The sequence below is a fragment of the Xyrauchen texanus genome, chromosome 17 (assembly GCF_025860055.1).
Source record: "Xyrauchen texanus isolate HMW12.3.18 chromosome 17, RBS_HiC_50CHRs, whole genome shotgun sequence".
Lineage (NCBI taxonomy): Eukaryota > Metazoa > Chordata > Actinopteri > Cypriniformes > Catostomidae > Xyrauchen > Xyrauchen texanus.
The window spans coordinates 29,707,756-29,726,433 of NC_068292.1; the positions used below are offsets into that span (position 1 = coordinate 29,707,756).

General features: G+C 34.8%; 1 protein-coding gene across 1 annotated transcript in view; it reads right to left on the reverse strand.

Moving 5' to 3' along the window:
- tg (thyroglobulin) overlaps positions 1-18,678 on the reverse strand; it is a 46,198-nt gene that overhangs the window by 13,632 nt on the left and 13,888 nt on the right. Inside the window, exons 23-40 of the mRNA XM_052147180.1 lie at positions 17,900-18,022; positions 17,662-17,777; positions 17,177-17,285; positions 14,548-14,745; positions 13,864-14,034; positions 11,994-12,080; positions 11,444-11,527; positions 11,129-11,266; positions 10,832-11,005; positions 6,924-7,035; positions 6,759-6,838; positions 6,446-6,589; positions 6,188-6,253; positions 5,766-5,900; positions 3,637-3,801; positions 3,062-3,269; positions 2,807-2,894; positions 547-685 (exon numbers count right to left, since the gene is read on the reverse strand). Of these exons, the coding sequence (XP_052003140.1) occupies positions 547-685; positions 2,807-2,894; positions 3,062-3,269; positions 3,637-3,801; positions 5,766-5,900; positions 6,188-6,253; positions 6,446-6,589; positions 6,759-6,838; positions 6,924-7,035; positions 10,832-11,005; positions 11,129-11,266; positions 11,444-11,527; positions 11,994-12,080; positions 13,864-14,034; positions 14,548-14,745; positions 17,177-17,285; positions 17,662-17,777; positions 17,900-18,022 (2,337 nt within the window). The remainder of the gene's footprint in view (positions 1-546; positions 686-2,806; positions 2,895-3,061; positions 3,270-3,636; positions 3,802-5,765; positions 5,901-6,187; positions 6,254-6,445; positions 6,590-6,758; positions 6,839-6,923; positions 7,036-10,831; positions 11,006-11,128; positions 11,267-11,443; positions 11,528-11,993; positions 12,081-13,863; positions 14,035-14,547; positions 14,746-17,176; positions 17,286-17,661; positions 17,778-17,899; positions 18,023-18,678) is intronic.

Here is an 18,678-nt window from a genome sequence, read left to right on the forward strand (position 1 = left end):
AGTATATGGGAACAATTATCAAATTTTTCCAGTACGTCATTTTGTTCTAACCTAATGCAGCTTCCTAGACAATTTAACACCGCTATTTTTCCTTCAGACATTTTTTCTCAAAAAAAAAAAAAGAAAAGATGAAGGCAAAACCATTCATACTATGAAAATTCTTGAGGTACTGAATGTATTCAGAGTTCATAATGATGAAGACTCTGTCATTCACCACATGTCTACTGCTATATACAACAGTGATCCTTTTTAGCAACATAAAATGTAAGATGATGCAAAACACTGACTTTAAAACAACTTTCCACAAGAGGTTATTGTAAATAAAAGACAGTTTTACATTTGTAGTAGGAAGAAAAGCTGTATGTTGCACTACAAAAGCTTTGCAGCAAAATAGATGTTTCATATCACACAGGCAATGTAGCCAGCATTATGACCGAGATTAAAACTTTAGTACTATTTGTTGATGAGAACTGTTTCAAGGAATTTGATCAAGAATGCAAATCTGAATAAGATCATGTATGCATACAAGTGTGCATGTGTGTGTACCTGCACTGAGGAATCCGAAAGCGGCCACTCTGAAACTGGCTGTCACTACAATTATGTTGCCAACCGCTGCGAGGTAAGAACCATCTAAAACACCTGATCCAGAGTTATGGAAGAACAACAGAACTGATGCATCTTTTCCCTGTGACAAAACAATACAATTGGCATTATCAATGGTAATCATTTCATTAACACTACAGTCAGCATATTTATGAATGCAACAGTACATGAAACAGCAAGAGAGAGATCATTTTTTTTTACTATTTAGAATTATAGAGAGTGTTTTTATACAACCCCAATTCTGAAAAAGTTGGGACAGTATGAAAAATGATAATAAAAACAAAAAAAGGAGTGATTTGTAAATTATATTTCACACTTTCTATATTGAAAGCACTACAACTAAAACATGAAATGATGTTTTACCTATTGAATTTAATATTTATTTTTTTATGTACAGTAATTTCAAATTAGATGATTGCAACACACTGCAAAAAGTTGAGTGTTTACCACTGTGAAACATCACCATTTCTTCTAATAAAAACTGGGCACTGAAGACACAAGTTTAAGTTCAAAAAGTGGAATTTTCCCACATTCATCCATTATGCAGGTCTTCAGCTGCACAATTGTACAGGGTCTTCTTTGCTGTATTATGCGCTTCATAATGCACCACACATTCTCTATTGGAGATGGTCAGGACTGCAGGCAGGCCAATCTAGCACCCGCACTCTCTGCTTATTCAGCCAATATGTGGTTTAAAGTTGTTCTGCTGAAAATTCCAGTCCCTGGAAAAGACAGTGCTGGGTGGCAGTATATGCTGCTCCAAAATTTTTACATATCTGTCTGCATTAATGGTGCCCTTACAGATGCGCAAGTTACCCATGCCATTGGCACTGACACCCCTGGCCCATACCGACACTGGTTTGTGGACCTGATGCTGATAACAGCTTGGATGGTTCTTGGATGGAGGGGTGGGCTATATCACTAAAAAAAGTTAATGCTAAAATATTACAGCAAATGAAAGCACTCTCTCTAAGAAATGTGAAATTACATTAAATTGTGTTGCCCTAACACCACAGATTAAAAGATTTTTAAAAGAACGTTTTATTTCACCACAAAGGGGAGGATCTTAGCTTTCAAATGACATCTAGAATGAGCTTCTAATCCACTCAGAGGCTAAGATATTCAATAAAACAACAAGGGTGATGCTTGAACTGAAAATTAGACTGAATGTCTATGGCCAAGCACATATTTGAGGGATAAAATGCATTATATATATGCCACCTACATTTTAGATCTGTATATTGTGATGGAATGCAATAGAGAAAACGCTTTTTGCCACCTAGTGGAATAAAATGAGACTTTTCAAAGTGAGATTGAGTGAACAGAGCCCGATTTACATGTTAACAAATTTTGGACAACAAATATTTTTTTCTTTTTTTTTTCCAAAAAAATATTCTGTTTATCATAAGATTATAAACACATACAATAATATTTATGAATAACTGGAATCTTTTTTTTATTTGGGTGGTTCTCTGAAATATTAGACCAATTTCTTGCAATAAGTCCAGAGTATGTGCGAATGGTAAGCTTTTAAATCTGAGTGTGAAAATTTGTGGGCGGTAGCCCAAAAATGCACCAGAGTTTATGGGGTTAAGACAGTTATGTCTTAGGGATCAAAGATCACGCGCATTCAGAAGTGGTTTTCGTCTAGCTCTTTACGCATCGAGGTTTGACCAGATTCCTTGAATCTTTTATCTATATTGTGCAATATAGAGGGTGACATGGCCAAAATCCTTCCAAATTGTCTTTGGGGAACATTGTTTTCAAAGTGCTGGGATATTTGCTGAAGCATCTGTTGGCAAATTGACAAATCTCGAATAATCCTTGCTCTTGAAGGACTAGGCTGCTTTTGGAGGCTCCTTATAAACTATTGCCTCACCCATTTACCATCTCCTGTTTCACATTGCCTTGTTATTTTAACTTGTCAAATTGTTATTATCTTAAATTGTCCCTGTCTAGACTTTTTTGGAGTGTATTGCAATCATCTGATTTGAAATTACCGTACTTAAAAAAAAAAAAAACTTAAAAAAAACTATGAAATTCACAAGGTAAAAATCATATAATGTTTCACTATAACAAAGGGTGAATAAAATTTACAAATCACTCCTTTTTTATTTTATTAGCATTTTTCATACTGTCCCAACTTGTTTCCAGAATTGGGGTTGTAAATGTTTGAGCTCTCTGATATTTAATGAGGTCTTACCACACTACTAGGAACAAATACATTGAGATAGAGACAATCTTCACTAGAGCTGGACTCTGTGGTGTCACCAGGCAGAAGACAACTGAATCTGAAAATGTTTTGATTAAATAAATCAGAACTCTTACTGATTAGTCTTCAAAAAAGTGACCTTATTATATCTGCAGTAAAGTAACAAAAAAATATGGGACTGGCATTGTTTAATAACACAAACTTTATATCCTCACAAGCATCCAGTCAACACAGGCATATACACACCGGGAAAATGTGGCATTCCAGGTACCAGTCCAGTTAGCTGGCTGTGGAGGGCTAAAACGCAGCTCTCCAATTGGTGGACGAGCATATGGGACACCTAGGTAGTAGGTCACACGCTTGCTATCAGAGCTAGTTATCGATTTCATTTCACTCTCTCCAAGGAGTATTCCATGTTCAGGGATGGAAATGGATGTCAGATGTGTCTTTAAACCTAAAACACAACAATTGTGGCCATAGGTTAATGTTATGACAACTTCAGCTGAATTCTGACATGCATTTAAAATTTGTTCTTGTCCTTAAAGGGTAAGAACGTTAATTACAAATAATACACTGTGGGCCTTAAATAAAAACAAAAGACGCTCTCTCTTTAATAATAATTGTCCGTTTCTAAACTCAATGGAAACAAGCCCATCTGGACTGTGCTAATTTAGAAAGTCCTGTTGCAAGTAGCTGTTAAGTTTAAGTTAAAGAAAGATCATCTGTTGTTGTGGTAAAAAGAGATCAGAAACATTGCCCTGCTTGAGACACTTAGTAAACAGAAAATAATTCTTGGTGCAGTGGGAGTTTGAAATGCTCACCTGTCCTTATGTACACTGATTGAGCCGGCTCTTTGATGATTAGCAAGCAGTGCTGGCCGCTGGTTGTAGGAATGCAGGTGTGTGTGTCTGGATACATTACACATCTCATGGCGGACTCTCTGTTATCAATGGACACTGCTGAACAGGACTCACTCTCCTCACAGGCTGTAAGAGGCACGAGTTATAAGAACACACATCGATAACCAGTAACTATATACATCTGCACCTACACAAAAATACATATTGTAATATACTGTAGGCTAAATGACTAAATTGCTATGCAGGTAGTAATAAAGCTATTGCAGCAGTGTAAAGTACTTGAGTAATTATAATTCATTACTATACTTAAGTATTATTTTGGGGGATTTGTACTTTGAGTGCAATTTAAACTGAATACTTGTACTTCATAAAATTTTCAAAGAAAACATAGTACTTTTTTTTTTACTTCTTATGATTTTATTTAGACTTGAAAAGTACTTGTTACATTTTTGTAGATAATTGTATTACCTTAATACTAACAAACCAATCGAATTGCACTGATGCCCAGTTTAAGTTCAATGTAATTTAGTCCGCCAATTAGATCTGTTTTAACATACAAAGTAATTGGCCACAATGTGGTCATATGTCACTGAGAATCGGCATCACGTCTCATCAATTAATTTATTAATTTAGTTTATTTTTATTTTGTTGATTTGATATCGATTGTAAAATATCATGGATTAATCATTTACTATGTGCATCCCTCCACTACAATGAGAGGAAATCACTCACATTTGCAACCAAATTTCACACTATATGATTAAACATATATATATATATATATATATATATATATATATATATATATATATATATATATATATATATATATAGGCAACTGGCTGGTAAATGTTTAAATTTCTATCACCAGTGAATTAATTGTGTATTGTAATGGTGTGGAGTATTCAGCTGCGAGATCCTTTCTCTGCATGTTGCGAGAAAAATTTGTTCCATGTAATGCGTGTCCAAAGACGAAATCCACGCAATATATTTGTCAAAGAATAATGTCTCTTTTAATAATCTTTCTGTTCTTTATAGTCAGTTGTTGATCAAAAACAACCAAAAATAAACATAATTTGGCATAGCACAGATTAGATAAAGCCTTTCATGTCTCTAACTTGTGCTCATTTACAGACTCTGTTCACAGAAATGCCAGAGACAGTACCGGTTTTAGCACGTGTTCAAAAACTCACTGTAAATACCTGTGAATACTACAAATTATGCAAGTAAACAAACATGTAACAAAATATAATATATGCAATATAGTATCATATTTATTGATTAAAACATTGATTTGTTCAGTTTTATAAAGCTAAAATGTGACAAATAATGAAAAACTAATAAAATATCATTAGAAAAAATATATATTTTCGTATTGTACCTAGTTATAAGGTCCACTGTATAATTCACAGCATTATCTGAGAGATTATTTATTTCACATGTTAGCAAAAGGGACATTATAACTGAAATATACCCATATGAATTGATATCAAATCGAAATGGAATCGAGAGCTTGTGAATCAGAATCGAATCGGGAAATCTATATCAATACCCAGCCCTAGGTCCTACCTTAGAGAAATATTTTCTTTAAGTGGAGTTAGTAAGGATTCATACAAGATGAAATGTCTCCTTTGTCTCCCACTCCCACCAAGGAAAGTTTTGAAAATTTGCCATCAAATCTGTTTTCATTCTTGCTATGTTACTTTTACTTTTTAAAACTTAAGTACAATTTAATGTGGTACTTCTAACTTTCACTCAAATATATGTTTCTGGCTAGATACTTGGACTTTTCATTGAGTTAAATTTTCACTCAGTATCCATACTTTCACTTAAGTATCATTTTCAGGTACTTTTCACACCCCTGAGCTATTGTATTGTAAAAATGTGTAATCTGTGAAATAAATACCATTTTGTAAAATTATCAAAGTAATCATTCTATTATATTATTTTCAAATATAAACTTTTTAATTGTCACGTGTTTGGCATGTAACATGTGGCCCTATCATATCAGCTTCCAGTGAAAATAAAAAAAAATGGTCAGTTCCTTAAAATTGTAAGAAGAGAGATACAGACATAGAATGAGTTATTACCAGAAAGACACCACTCTCTGACTTTGTCCTGATCCTCTGCTATGTCTCTGCTTATGTGGACAATGTCAAAAGAAGCCACAGAGGAATCCACCTGGACAGTGGAGGCATCTAACTGTTTCCAGTTCTTCATGTCAGCTGTTTAATTACAAACAATATGAGATCAACAAAGAATTGACCCATGCCATAGTGTATGCATGCAGCTTTTTATTTTTTTTAATCTTACTGTGAAAACTGATTATAAAGATTACACACTAATAATCTTTCATCTGATATTCTATATCGGTTTATAAATCCTATCTTTGATTTTAATTACTCTTCTAGAATTAATTAACATTGTTTTATGATAAACTATACGTGTAAAGCTATGCACAATCTCTTGTGCAGTAATTGAACATGTTTAAACAGGTTTAAGAGTCGCTTACTCTTCTTTGAGGGAGAGCGGAGACTGAATCGTGGACAAACACTGGGAGATGTTGTCCATTGGTTCACTACAGAGACAGAAGCAAACCGGATTCATTAAAATTCTTCATAAATGGATCCATGATTGTCGCAAGGCAATCACCCCAACAATTCACATTCAAGAAATTCTCAAATGAGAGTTTCAGTCTCTGTGTTCGAAAATGCACTATATATGCACACACATAAACCAGGAATTCAGAGCTCATGCACCAGTATATTACCTGGCTTTTCATACCAGCCGAATGGGTAAACTTCAGTATGCACTTTAGATGGTGAGCAGTCCTGTGTCCTCCAGTTAGTGCTGTCATTCTCACCACATGTCTGGATACCCAGGCTATTCAAAGTCAGACACAATACATCTGAACCTGTACAAAGACAAAACATAAAAAGCTTTTAGGCACTTCCATTCCTGGGATTATGTTTATTAATTATGAATAGATCACATGCCTTCCTTGAGCAAGAAAGTGTAAAGTTTATTTTATTTTTTTTATGTAAATACTGCCTCTTTGCCTGGGTGTAAAGTCGGTCTCATACCAGGTACGCCTGAATCTCGGACATATCCTATGCCACGACAGCATGGGTCTTCATCACATCGTCTCTCACATTCAAAGAACCTGCTCAAGTGATTCAAACACAATTTTGGATGAGGGAAACAAATAAACTGAGACAGAGACCATTTTTTGTTGCCTTTGCCCTCACCCTTCTGTGATGGATTTGCTGGACAAACTGACTCTACTGCGTACAGAGTAGGAGACCATTTTTTTAAATGGAATACGACTATAGAAGCTCTTCACACTGCCTGTCAAAGAAACTGCCCAAGAAAAAACAAAGTTATGAACACATTATAACAATGAATAGTTCTAAGTGATTTTGTTAGTTCCTCGAAGACAAACAGAGCACTGTTCTCTTCATGTTTAAGACATTTCTTTATGTGTGAACATTTGAGCCAAAAAAAGAGGCATATCACTTGAAAAAAATATGCTGTGATTAGTTTATCACCTGACTTTTGTGACAGATGGATACTTTCAAGACATATTTCTTTGGCAAAATCAAACTGTATGCTAACACAGGCATATACAAAGATGGGAAATATTTCCTCAAAGGTAAAAATGAAAGAAAGAAAGGAAACTCTCATATATAGCACCAAGAGAACTCCCTAATGGCAGATGTCCAACTAGGTAGCACTATTTTCCACCATACAGTGTCTACAGCAGATGGACCACATGTTAAGAGTTTATAATCACTTCTTTTTTTTGCAGTGGATTACTTTATAAGCCATGAAAGACACAATCCCCTCTGTGATCCTCTATTTTGACTAAAATAGCTGTATTTTTGTGCCTAGAACATAGGACTATCCATCTAAAATATTTATGATTTGGTATTTTAATGATACATTTAAATCCAAAACATTAACGTTTTTTTGTAGTTGGATAGTAATTTATTGCCTTGTAGATATTTATATAAAAGTTATTTCATTAACATGTTTTAATTGCCATAGAGAAACCACCCAAAACACTAAACCAAATCACATTTAAACTAAATCAGAGTAAAATTTCCTAAATAGTCCATGAGTTTTTATAGGGAAATCAGGGTTGAGCTTTAAAATGCTGAGGAACTAAAAAGTGGACAGAGTCTCTGCCAGAGGAATGAATGACTTAAGTAATCTGAGAGTGAGTCCTTCAGCCCCCTCAGGTTAGAATAAATCCTGGAGCTGTACAGCAGTTTCGAAAGACATCTAGAATAACCACTTTACAGTGTTGCCACTCACTCACTTAACCAAGACTTATGTAACAGTTCTTTTCCATTTCTTCTCTTCACCAACTTAAAAGAAAATCTAAACTGCAGGCAAACTATGTATAAACGAAGGCTCCCTGTCATTCTCATTTCATTCAAGGGAATTTTCCTAGGATTCCCAGACTACTAATTCGGACACCTATATGAACATTACAAATGGGAAATGGTGAAGATGGTAGAGAAACGAGTAGAGCAGATGGTGAAATTATGCCAAACTCTGTTGGAAAAAACCTCACAATGACTGAATAAGTCAGAAATGACTACTCCAACTCAGTGCAATATTACTTCTCAAACGTCAAGTTAACATTTAAAAAATATTTTTCTTATTGCATTTCTTGTCCTATTTTCCTGGAATAATGTTAAAATATGAATTAAAAAAATTATAAAATTACTTAAGCAGAATGGCATAAAATATTATGTCTTGTTTTCAGAAAAATATAACTAAATTTGGTGTGGTTTATTTATAAAAAAAGTATTTGCCAATAGAGTAAGAAAAATAAACATGTTTTCCCTTTGAATCAAATTAATTTCTTACCCCATAAGCACATTTTTTTTCTTCTTGTTATAAGCATAAACATTACTACATTTTGTTAGATTTCTCAGAAAACAAGACATAAAATCTTGTGAAATTTTGCTTCTAAAGTAAATGTATAATGTTTTAAGAAAATGTCAATAATTTTATTGCAAAACAAGTCAAAAATACATAGTCAAATTATGTTTTATTTATTTTAATTTTGTTTGAAGTGTATCGACCACAGCCAAAATAGAGGACCTTAAATTCCATTAACCTGAAGTGATACAACTTTGCATTAGGCTTATTAAACAAAAATAAGAACTCTACTCTCAGAATTCACTTTTGCACAATTCTAGTACTAGAAAATCCTGTAGATTTCACACTTAAGAATGATTTACACTTTCTCTTGTTGGCAATAGCAGCAGCAGCAGACATCAAATGACAGAACTTCACTGCGTACATGTTACACAGACGTTTTTTGTAAGTATAAACCAGCCTTACATGAAGAGCAATATATATATATATATATATATATATATATATATATAAGTTTGTTGATTCTACAGGTCAGTCAGTTCAGGAGTCACTGCTGTCTGCACGCCACATGATGGGTGAGGTGGTGTTGCCACTCAAACCCAATTCCTGTTAGCTCTAGCTCAAAAAATGTGTAATGATAAATATATATGTTACCAAGGCATTGAGGCAGAGGAGAGACACTGAGAGAAATTTAGATAATGCATCTAACTCAAGTTTGCAGTTGTATAGAGCAGTTAAAGCTACCTTCAAAAGTCCTAAAACAAGTGAAGGTACAAGCACTGTATCGGTACATACAACTACAATTAACTTTAAAAAACAAAAAACCTCTGGGAAAACAGTCTGAAACGACTTGTAGTGCTTAAAAGGGATAGTTCACCCAAAAATTAAAATTCTCTCATTATTTACTCACCCTCCTGGCACCCCAGATGTGTATGACTTTCTTTCTTCTGCAGAACACAAATTAAGATTTTTAGACGAATATCTCAGCTCTGTAGGTCCTCACAAAGCAAGTGAATGGGTGCCAACATTTTTAAGCTTCAAAATCCACATAAAGGGAGCATTAAAGTAATTCATATGACTCCAGTGGTTAAATCCATGTCTTCAGAAACTATATGATAGGTATGGGTGAGAAACAGAAACATTTTTAAGTCTTTTTTTTATCATAAATTATTCTCCCTGCCCAGTAGTAGGCGATATCCATGAAGAATGTGAATCACCAAAAGTGAAAATTAATTGAGCAAGATGGAGACTTTATTGTAAAAAAAAAAAAAAAAATTTTTTAAAAAAGGACTTAAATATCGATCCGTTTCTTAGCCATACCTTGCATATGGCTTCAGAAGATATTAATTTAACCATTGGAGTCGTCTGGATTACTTTTATGTTGCCCTTATGTAGATTTTGGAGCTTCAACATTTTGGATCCCATTCACTTACATTGTAGAGCTGAAATATTCTTCTAAAAATCTTTGTTTGTGTTCAGCAGATGACAAAGTCATACACTTCTGGGATGGCATTGAGGGTTAGTAAATGATGAGAGAATAGTAATTTTTGGGTGATCTATAAGTATAAATGCAATTTCAGTCTCACTAGGTATATTAGTTGGTCATTTCTGAAGAGCAGTGCAAAAAAGAGCTTCATAAAGCAAACACTAAACAGTATTTACAAATATGGGCAGTTGTAGTAGTTGTTGACGAAGTAGTTTACCTGCGGTGCGATGTGCTATACTCCATCTACAACTACTTTAAGCAGCAAATTGTGCTAATTTACTTTTAAACCAAATATGTTTGCACTTTTAATGCCCATATACATTGAGATACTACACAGAATATGTGTATATTTAAATGTAATGTATATTTAAATTATCTGGCATACTGCAGAAGCATTTCAACTGAGCTAGTGAAGGCCGAAAGACTAAATCGTAATGACAGAAGAGTCTGACATCAGAGTTTCAGCAGACCACAATGAATCATGAATCTTGTGTAAGTTAATGCAAAAAACATCCATCCCATCACAGAGAAAATCTTTATAAATAGAGAGCCTATACTGAGAAATAGGAAAATATAAAACTGTAATTGTTTGCAAAAAATGCAGAATTATTATTTAAGACACATTTCAAAGTATATTGGTGCATTCAATTTATGTCGGTACATTCAAATTGTATGCTTGTGACATGAAACAAAATCTAGTCACTAAATTCTTAAGCACATTTGGAAACTTGTAAACCTCTTCAAGCAATTTTCAATGTATGTGTGTGGATGACTAACCTTTTTTCTGGTATGCAGTTTGAGGACTCTGTCCCAACACTAGACTGCAGGCCTGCCTGAGAGGTTTGTCATATGCCCCACAGACTCGTGTGTCAGGATACAACACACACACAAAATGCAGAGGGCCTTCATCACGAATATCAGACACGTAACACAGGTCTTCTTCCTCGCAACCTGAAACACCAAGCATGCATATAGACACATCAGAAGCTAAATCATTATAGTAGCATTAAGTCACTTTAAGCTGTCATGGTGTGAACAAATGGCTCCGTTTGTCTTCTCAATTTTGCATCTTACGTTTCAGACACCATAGCTGAGCCTGTTGGATGGTGTACTGGTGTTTAAAGATCCAGTACAGCTGGCTGGGAAGATTCCTCTCTGAGTCAACATTTACATTGTCAATCTCAAGAACACTGAAAGCCTCCTTGACTGAGTCTAAGGGGACAATTTAGTAGAAGTTTATTAAAACAAAATAACACGGCAGTATCCAGAGGCAGTCAAAGCTTTGATTATGAGGCTACTTTCAAACACAAGACGACAAAAAAAAGCTGTGGTAAATATGAACACAATTTAAAACTTAAGTTGGTGTTGATACATCAGACTCATTCTTACCAGAAAGAGGAATTCGGGAATCCTCCAGTAAAGCTGATCCACTGCAAAAGGAGGGAATTTTTGGACGTGTGCTCATATCAGACTCTAAGGATATAAATTGTAACTATAAGGGGCCATTCTCCAAGATTGTGCTCTTATGTGCAATAGCTAGACACACTGCAGCAAAATGGAACAGAATGCTTTTAAAAGTACTCTTAACTCATAAACAACAAAATATTGTGCAGACAAACAAAATAATGCATCTTTTGTGAACAACCCCTTAGGCTGACTTACGTACATCACTCACATGAATGCAAGATAGAATACAATTCATCACGATTTCTTTCTTTGTTCATTAAAAAAGGGTTTTGTGAAAGGCATTGTTATAATTATATAATTTGATTTAGATTTTGTATCAGGAGATAATTTTCTTGCACTGTCAAACAACTATAAGTTAAATATGAATTATTAATAGATTATATCTTTACGTAATGATTGCTGTGTGATATAATTTGAGGAGGAAATCCAGTTGTGTTAAATGAGGGCTGGTGTGTGCTGACAATGTTTGTACCTTTCCAGAGGTAGACACGTTGGAAGCTGATGAGTGTTTCCTGGTAACCCGTTTTGTTTTTACTGGATGCTGGTAAAGCTTCATCAGCTGCAAAAAAATGCTAATTTTCATTATAATATCCATCCAATGAAATCATAAAACTTCATAGATATGAAAAATAATTGTGAATAAATCATTAAACAAAACCAAAATAAATTAGATATTCTATAATAACAATATTATATATATATACATAAACACACAGGCGGCCAAAAGTTTGGAATAATTTATAGATTTAGCTGTTTCGGAAGGAATCTGGGACTTTAATTCACCAAAGTAGCATTCAACTGATAACAAATTATAGTTGGGACATTACTGATGTAAAAAAACAGCACCATCACTATTTGAAAAAAGTAATTTTTTTATCATATCTAGACAGGCCCCATTTCCAGCAGCCATCACTTCAACACTTTGTCCTTGAGTAATCATGCTAAATTGCTAATCTGGTTCTAGAAAATCCCTTGCCATTATATCAAACACAGTTGAAAGCTATTTGGTTTGTTACATAAAGCTTACATTGTCTTTGTGTTTGTTTTTGAGTTGCCACAGTATGCAATAGACTGGCATGTCTTAAGGTCAATATTAGGAAAACAAAATGGCAAAAAAAAGAAACTGCTTTCTCTAGAAACTCAGTCAATCATTGTTTTGAGCAATGAAGGATATATAATGCTTGAAATTGCCAAAAAAGTGAAGATTTCATACAAAGGTGTACACTACAGTCTTCAAAGACAAAGGACAACTGGATCAAACAAGCACAGAAACAGATGTGGAAAGCCAGACTTACTGTATAACTAAACAAGAGGATAAGTACATCAAAGTCTCTAGTTTGAGAAATAGATGCCTCAAATGTCCTCAGCTGACAGCTTCATTGAATTATACCCGCTAAACACCAGTTTCATGTGCAAAAGTAAAGAGAAGACTCAGGGGTGCAGGCCTTATGGGATGAATTGAAAATGTTAGAGTGGGCAAAGAAACAGACATTGGACAACAGATAATTGGAAGAGAGTGTTATGGATCTTAAACCCATTGAGATTTTGTGGGATCAGCAAGACTGTATCCTGTAGCACTTGCTATAGATGTGGCTTACGGTGCGGAAGAAGAGCCCGAAAACACAGCCACATCTATAGCAAGTGCTACAGGAAGCATGGGGTGAAATGACACCTGAGTATCTGGACAAACTGACAGCTAAAATGTCAAGGATCTGCAAAGCTGTCATTGCTGCATGTGGAGGATTTTTGACAAGAACACTTTGAAGTAGTTTAAGTAATGTTTCATGTTATTAATGTCCCGACTATACATTGTGATCAGTTGAATGCCACTTTGGTGAATAAAAGTACCAATTATTTTCCATAAGATTAAAATCTGTACATTTTTCCAAACATTTGGCCGCCAGTGTATAATTAAAATATAAATATAAATATATATATATAAACACACACACACACACACAAACACATACATACACCCACACTGTATATACAATAATAATATACAGTACATGTAATAATTATAATATAATGTATGTTCAAAAAATAAAATAAAACAATATTTATACTGTTTATATGTATTAATTAAAAATTATATAAAACCCCAAAGATTCTCAATCAGTGGGGGTTCTGCAAGACATTATAAATCATACATTATGAACAATGTAAATGTAATTTACAACAATAGTGTTTTCACATTTTTACCAAGAGGGAAATAAGATCAGGATGATGCAATTAAGTTAAAATCATCAAAAACACACAGAGTTAATAAACTTTATGCAACAATTAAACAAAGTTGTGCAAGCTTTAAACAACAATTAAACACGTTTGGTATTTGGACATACTGATGGTGAAATTCTGTTCTCCAAAGTTGAAAGTGAAACGTTTTTGCTGTTTGTTGTACTGGACGCCAGCCCCACAGATTCGATTGGACGAGGCAATGCCGCTCACATCCCAGTCTTTCTCACTACACTGTAGCACTGAAGGAGAGCTCAGAAGCCCACACATTATAGAACCTGCAACACAGGACACAAACACTCAATAACACATAAAAATAGCATAATACACAGATGTACTTCCTTACTCTTTCTTAACAATATACCTGAATAACAGCTTTTCTAATGATTAATATACAGTGAAATTATTGCGAAAAAAGAGAATGGACCAGAGGATGTTATAAGAGTTACAGTTGCAGGAAAGGTATAAGTATCCTATTTCTGCATCAATTGTTCATAATTTAATCTGACCCACAACTGAACTTTGTTCAGTAATATCCTTGGGAGGACTTATACTCCTGTCAGAGCATCTCATAGAAATAAATTGTGTTGCCTATTGTTGTGACTAATAGAAGATCAGATTCCATTTTAAAACAGTATGCAGCAATCCAAGAAAATCCAAGGGTTTACATACATCCTCCTGCAACTGTATGTCAGGTGCCACTAATTTGACATCAGTGGTTTTAGCTTTCAGCATTTTTGAACCATAGAAAGGAGCTACATCTGCATGTAAGGAGTGTGAGCAATTCTGACCACCACTGAGGACATTCTGGTTAAGGATGAATCCATCACAGCAGACTTCACTGCTGCAGGTGTTAACACAGAAGCGATGGACATCAGCCAGATTGGTTTTACGTGCATCAAACACAAGTGTCCGATACACTCCAGAACTAGCCTTACGGAAACTCAGCCTCTCGAAACTCTTCTGGCCCGCTGTGCTGAATTCATGACCTTTTGGGTGGAGAGAAAACAAGAAAGAGAAAGGAAAAGAGGAACAGATACTCTTTACGACTTGGCCAAGAAGCACAAATACATCTAAATGCTTTTGGGTCGCCAAAAACAACTGGAAACTGGGAGCTTCAGACAAGTTAAATCTCCCTCAATTTCTGAAGTCGTTTAATTTATCTCTTAACAGAACAAGTCTGGGGAATGATTTAACTGCAATTTTTCTTACTGTTATGTCTGCAGTACAAAAAAACGACATTTTAAACTCATCACACACTAACCACAATGTAATCTTTGGGATTACAGTTTAGTTTATTATGGTATTTACACAATATTAGACAAGTAACAGATCTGCTGTACTGAATATCACAAGGCCACAGGTAATCACAAACCATTGCGAGTGTGATGTTTAGGGCTGGGACGATTCATCGACGTCATCGATTACAGAAATATGTCGATTTGCATAACATGCGCCAGTGCGTCACAATGGTAAAATTAAAATGGCAGCACCCGGTTTAAGCATGGATTCCCCGAAGAACAAGCTGCAGCTAAAAAAACTTGCTCACGGTCATCTAAAGCATGGGAGTATTTTAGCCAGAGACCCAACAATATGGTGCGGTATAAGCTATGCAAATTGGAAACGGCTTATCACAGCAGGACCACAGCCATGAACGAACACTTGAAGCGAAAGCATCCCAGAGCGCTTGTCAAGACGGCAGCACCTTAAGTCCGTTTGACTTTTTGTCCCCACCCAAAAATGACATATTATTATTCCAACACGTGTTTCTGTTAGTAGTAGTCACTTAAAATAGATTTTCAAAATGTTTCCTCATCGCCCCCATGTTAAAAGTAATTTCTGCACCGCTGCTAACGTAACTTTACACCATGCGTCATCTAATTTTGTTATTTGGCCGTTTTATATTTTCTGTTTACTTAACGGCCATGTATGAGTGAGAAAATGGCATAACTGTTATAGTCTGTAAATCGTTTCAATTGTATTCCTTGCCCCACTGAGATTTAATTCAGATTGCAATAGTTTTAGATATTCCTGTTAGAAAAATGTTAACTGTTGCTCGAATTGCAATAATTTTACTCTAAGGAGAGAGGAGAGTTGGAATGTGGAGGGAGGGGAGGGAATGAAGGAGGGGGAGAGAGATTGTGTGTATGTGTTAAGTTGGGTGTGTGTATTACTGAGAGTTTATAAAGAATGCACAAGTTTTAGATATTCCTGTCAGAAAAACATTTAAGTGTTACTCAAATTGCACTAATTGTACAGTAAAATTATTTTATGTTGGACTGCTAAACTCGAGGTTGCACAATGTTTAGATATTCCATTTGTTTCACATTTGTTTATTTTGTTGTTGGATTGCTAAATGTAGATTGCACTTTCCTTTTACTCGAATTGAACAAGCTCTTACTTAAAATAAATACAATTAAAGTAATCTAAATTTTGCAATTCAACAACAAAATAAATTAAATGTAAAATTCTAGTCACTTTCAGGAGGAATATCAAAACATTGTGCAACCTCGAGTTTAGCAGTCCAACATAAAATCTCTCCAAAATGAAATTAATGTTGGACTATAAAATGTAGATTACCAGTTAAGACAGGGATATTTTTGTTGCAGAATAATGCCCCGCAGTGCACAATTTGTTTCTTGTACATTTGTTTGTGTTTAAGAAGATAATTTAATAAAATTAAAGTTTAAAAAAAAAAAAAAATTGTTTTATATTTATTTTGGGTTAAATTATAGTTATATTAATCAAGTAATAATAATTAAAGAAAAGTTTTTTTTTAAATATCGGCAAATTAGTCATTAGATTAATCGACTAATCGTAAAAAGCATCGTTAGATTAATCGATAAAAATAATAATCGTTAGGTGCAGCCCTAGTGATGTTGCCTTTATATAACATTTCTATAAACAAGAAGTTAATGTTGAGTTAGTTACATTCTAGACATATTTTGTCTGTTTTTGCTTGACTAATGGTAATAGTTTAAAACAAAGTCCAAGCAGGAACAATCTTTAAGTGATGGCGAGCAATGCACATACTGAGAGCCCATCTGGAACGGACCAAAACAGACAAGTAGAGTGATACAAACAGAGATGCATCCAAATGCTGTTACACTACAATCAGCTCTCTTGGAATGCCGCTTGTCCAGTCAGATTTGAGGACCTTATCTAAATATTGACGAATCCATGTTAATTATACAGTATAGTTTAGGCTTTTATTGTAATTTGCTCTTGGTCCCCTTAGGACAGAACTTTCTCTAAATTCGGATTGACTCAAACTCTGAATCAAACTGTGGATCACCACTCATACATTTTCAAAGTACATTTTACTGTGATGTGTAATAAACTAAGAATCAAGGTCACTCAAATAAAATCTGAACTGAGAACAAGTGTGTTATAACTAGTGATTTTAGATGAAGGTCTTACCTTTTTTTCTCAGTACTATCAGATTGGGTTTATCTCCTCCTCTTATTTTCAGAACACAGTTGAGAGTCTGGAACGTCTCAGCACCATCATTTCCCAGAAACCCTTTACTCTGTAATGCCAAACAAACCACATAACGTCACTTTTGGGAATGAAGACCAAGAGAAAAATTATGCTGAGCCAGATAATGGAAATAACACTTAAATATGATTTTTTACTACTTCAATGAAGAATGTATACTTCTAAGAAAAAAAAAAAAAAAAAGGTGATCATACAGACAATAACACAAAACAGTGGTCAAAATCAATGCTGAATTTATCAGGCTACAAACTGAAATATGGAAAAACTATTTATGTAGAGATATTGTAACTATTATTTTGAGATAAGCTGACAAGAGGTTTTCATATAATCTGTGGATCTCTTGCAAATACAATGCATACAATATGCAATTCAGAAGGGGGCAAAGTATACATGCTTCTTGGTCGTACTTGTTCAGCGGACTTGCATTCAACATTTTCTACACTCGTGCTGTACAAGTCACAGTGAGTTCTCCCTTCATCGGTGAAAATGGCCACATGCTGGCACAAGTCTTCCATGGCACAGTCTAACAGAGAGCAGGGGAGACATGTGTGATCTTTTTAAGTTACTATATCCATGAAGAATGTGACAGTACAATTGACACTAATTGAAGTACAGGTGAATAGCTGCAGAAACAGTGTAACTCACCAAGCAAACATTTCCTAAGCTGTGTTTCCATTGGTAGGGTTGAGGAATCAGAGTTCAGTACATCAGCATTTTCTGAGTTCAGCAGCAGGGATGATGGGGCTAAAACTGCAAACTTCTCCATTACTGCACGTGCACGCAAACACACACACACACACACACACACACACACACACACACACACACACACACACACACACACACACACACACACACACACACACACACACACACACAGACATATTCTGAAGAAATTAAAAAATTATGTGTGTTGTTTGTGCGTTCATACTCAAGTCAAGTCAATTTTTATTTGTTGTAGCGCTTCACAGTCATGCCTTCAAGGAATAGTCCAGGTTCAATACAGGTTAAGCTCAACTGACAGCATTAGTGGCATAATGTTGATTACAATAACAAAACATTCGACTTCTCCCTCCTTTTCTGTGGGACTATGTTCTGAGCTACACAGAGGGACATACAATGGAAGTGAATGGGGCCAAATTATAAGTGTGTTAACATGATTTTAGTGTGATACAATCACTTACTAACCTTTTCTGTGTAAAGTTACATTATATCCAATATTACAACTTTTTGCCATCACAACATAATGCCATAAACCCTAAAACGACTGTAAAAACGACAAGTTAAACAACTCCAATAATACACAAGTTTTAACAGAAGAGTTAATGTAAGTTCTTTATAAATCAATAAGCTTAAAATTTCTACCTTTAAACCCTCCAAAAACTAGCCCCATTCACTTCCATTGTAAAACTCCATAAGATATT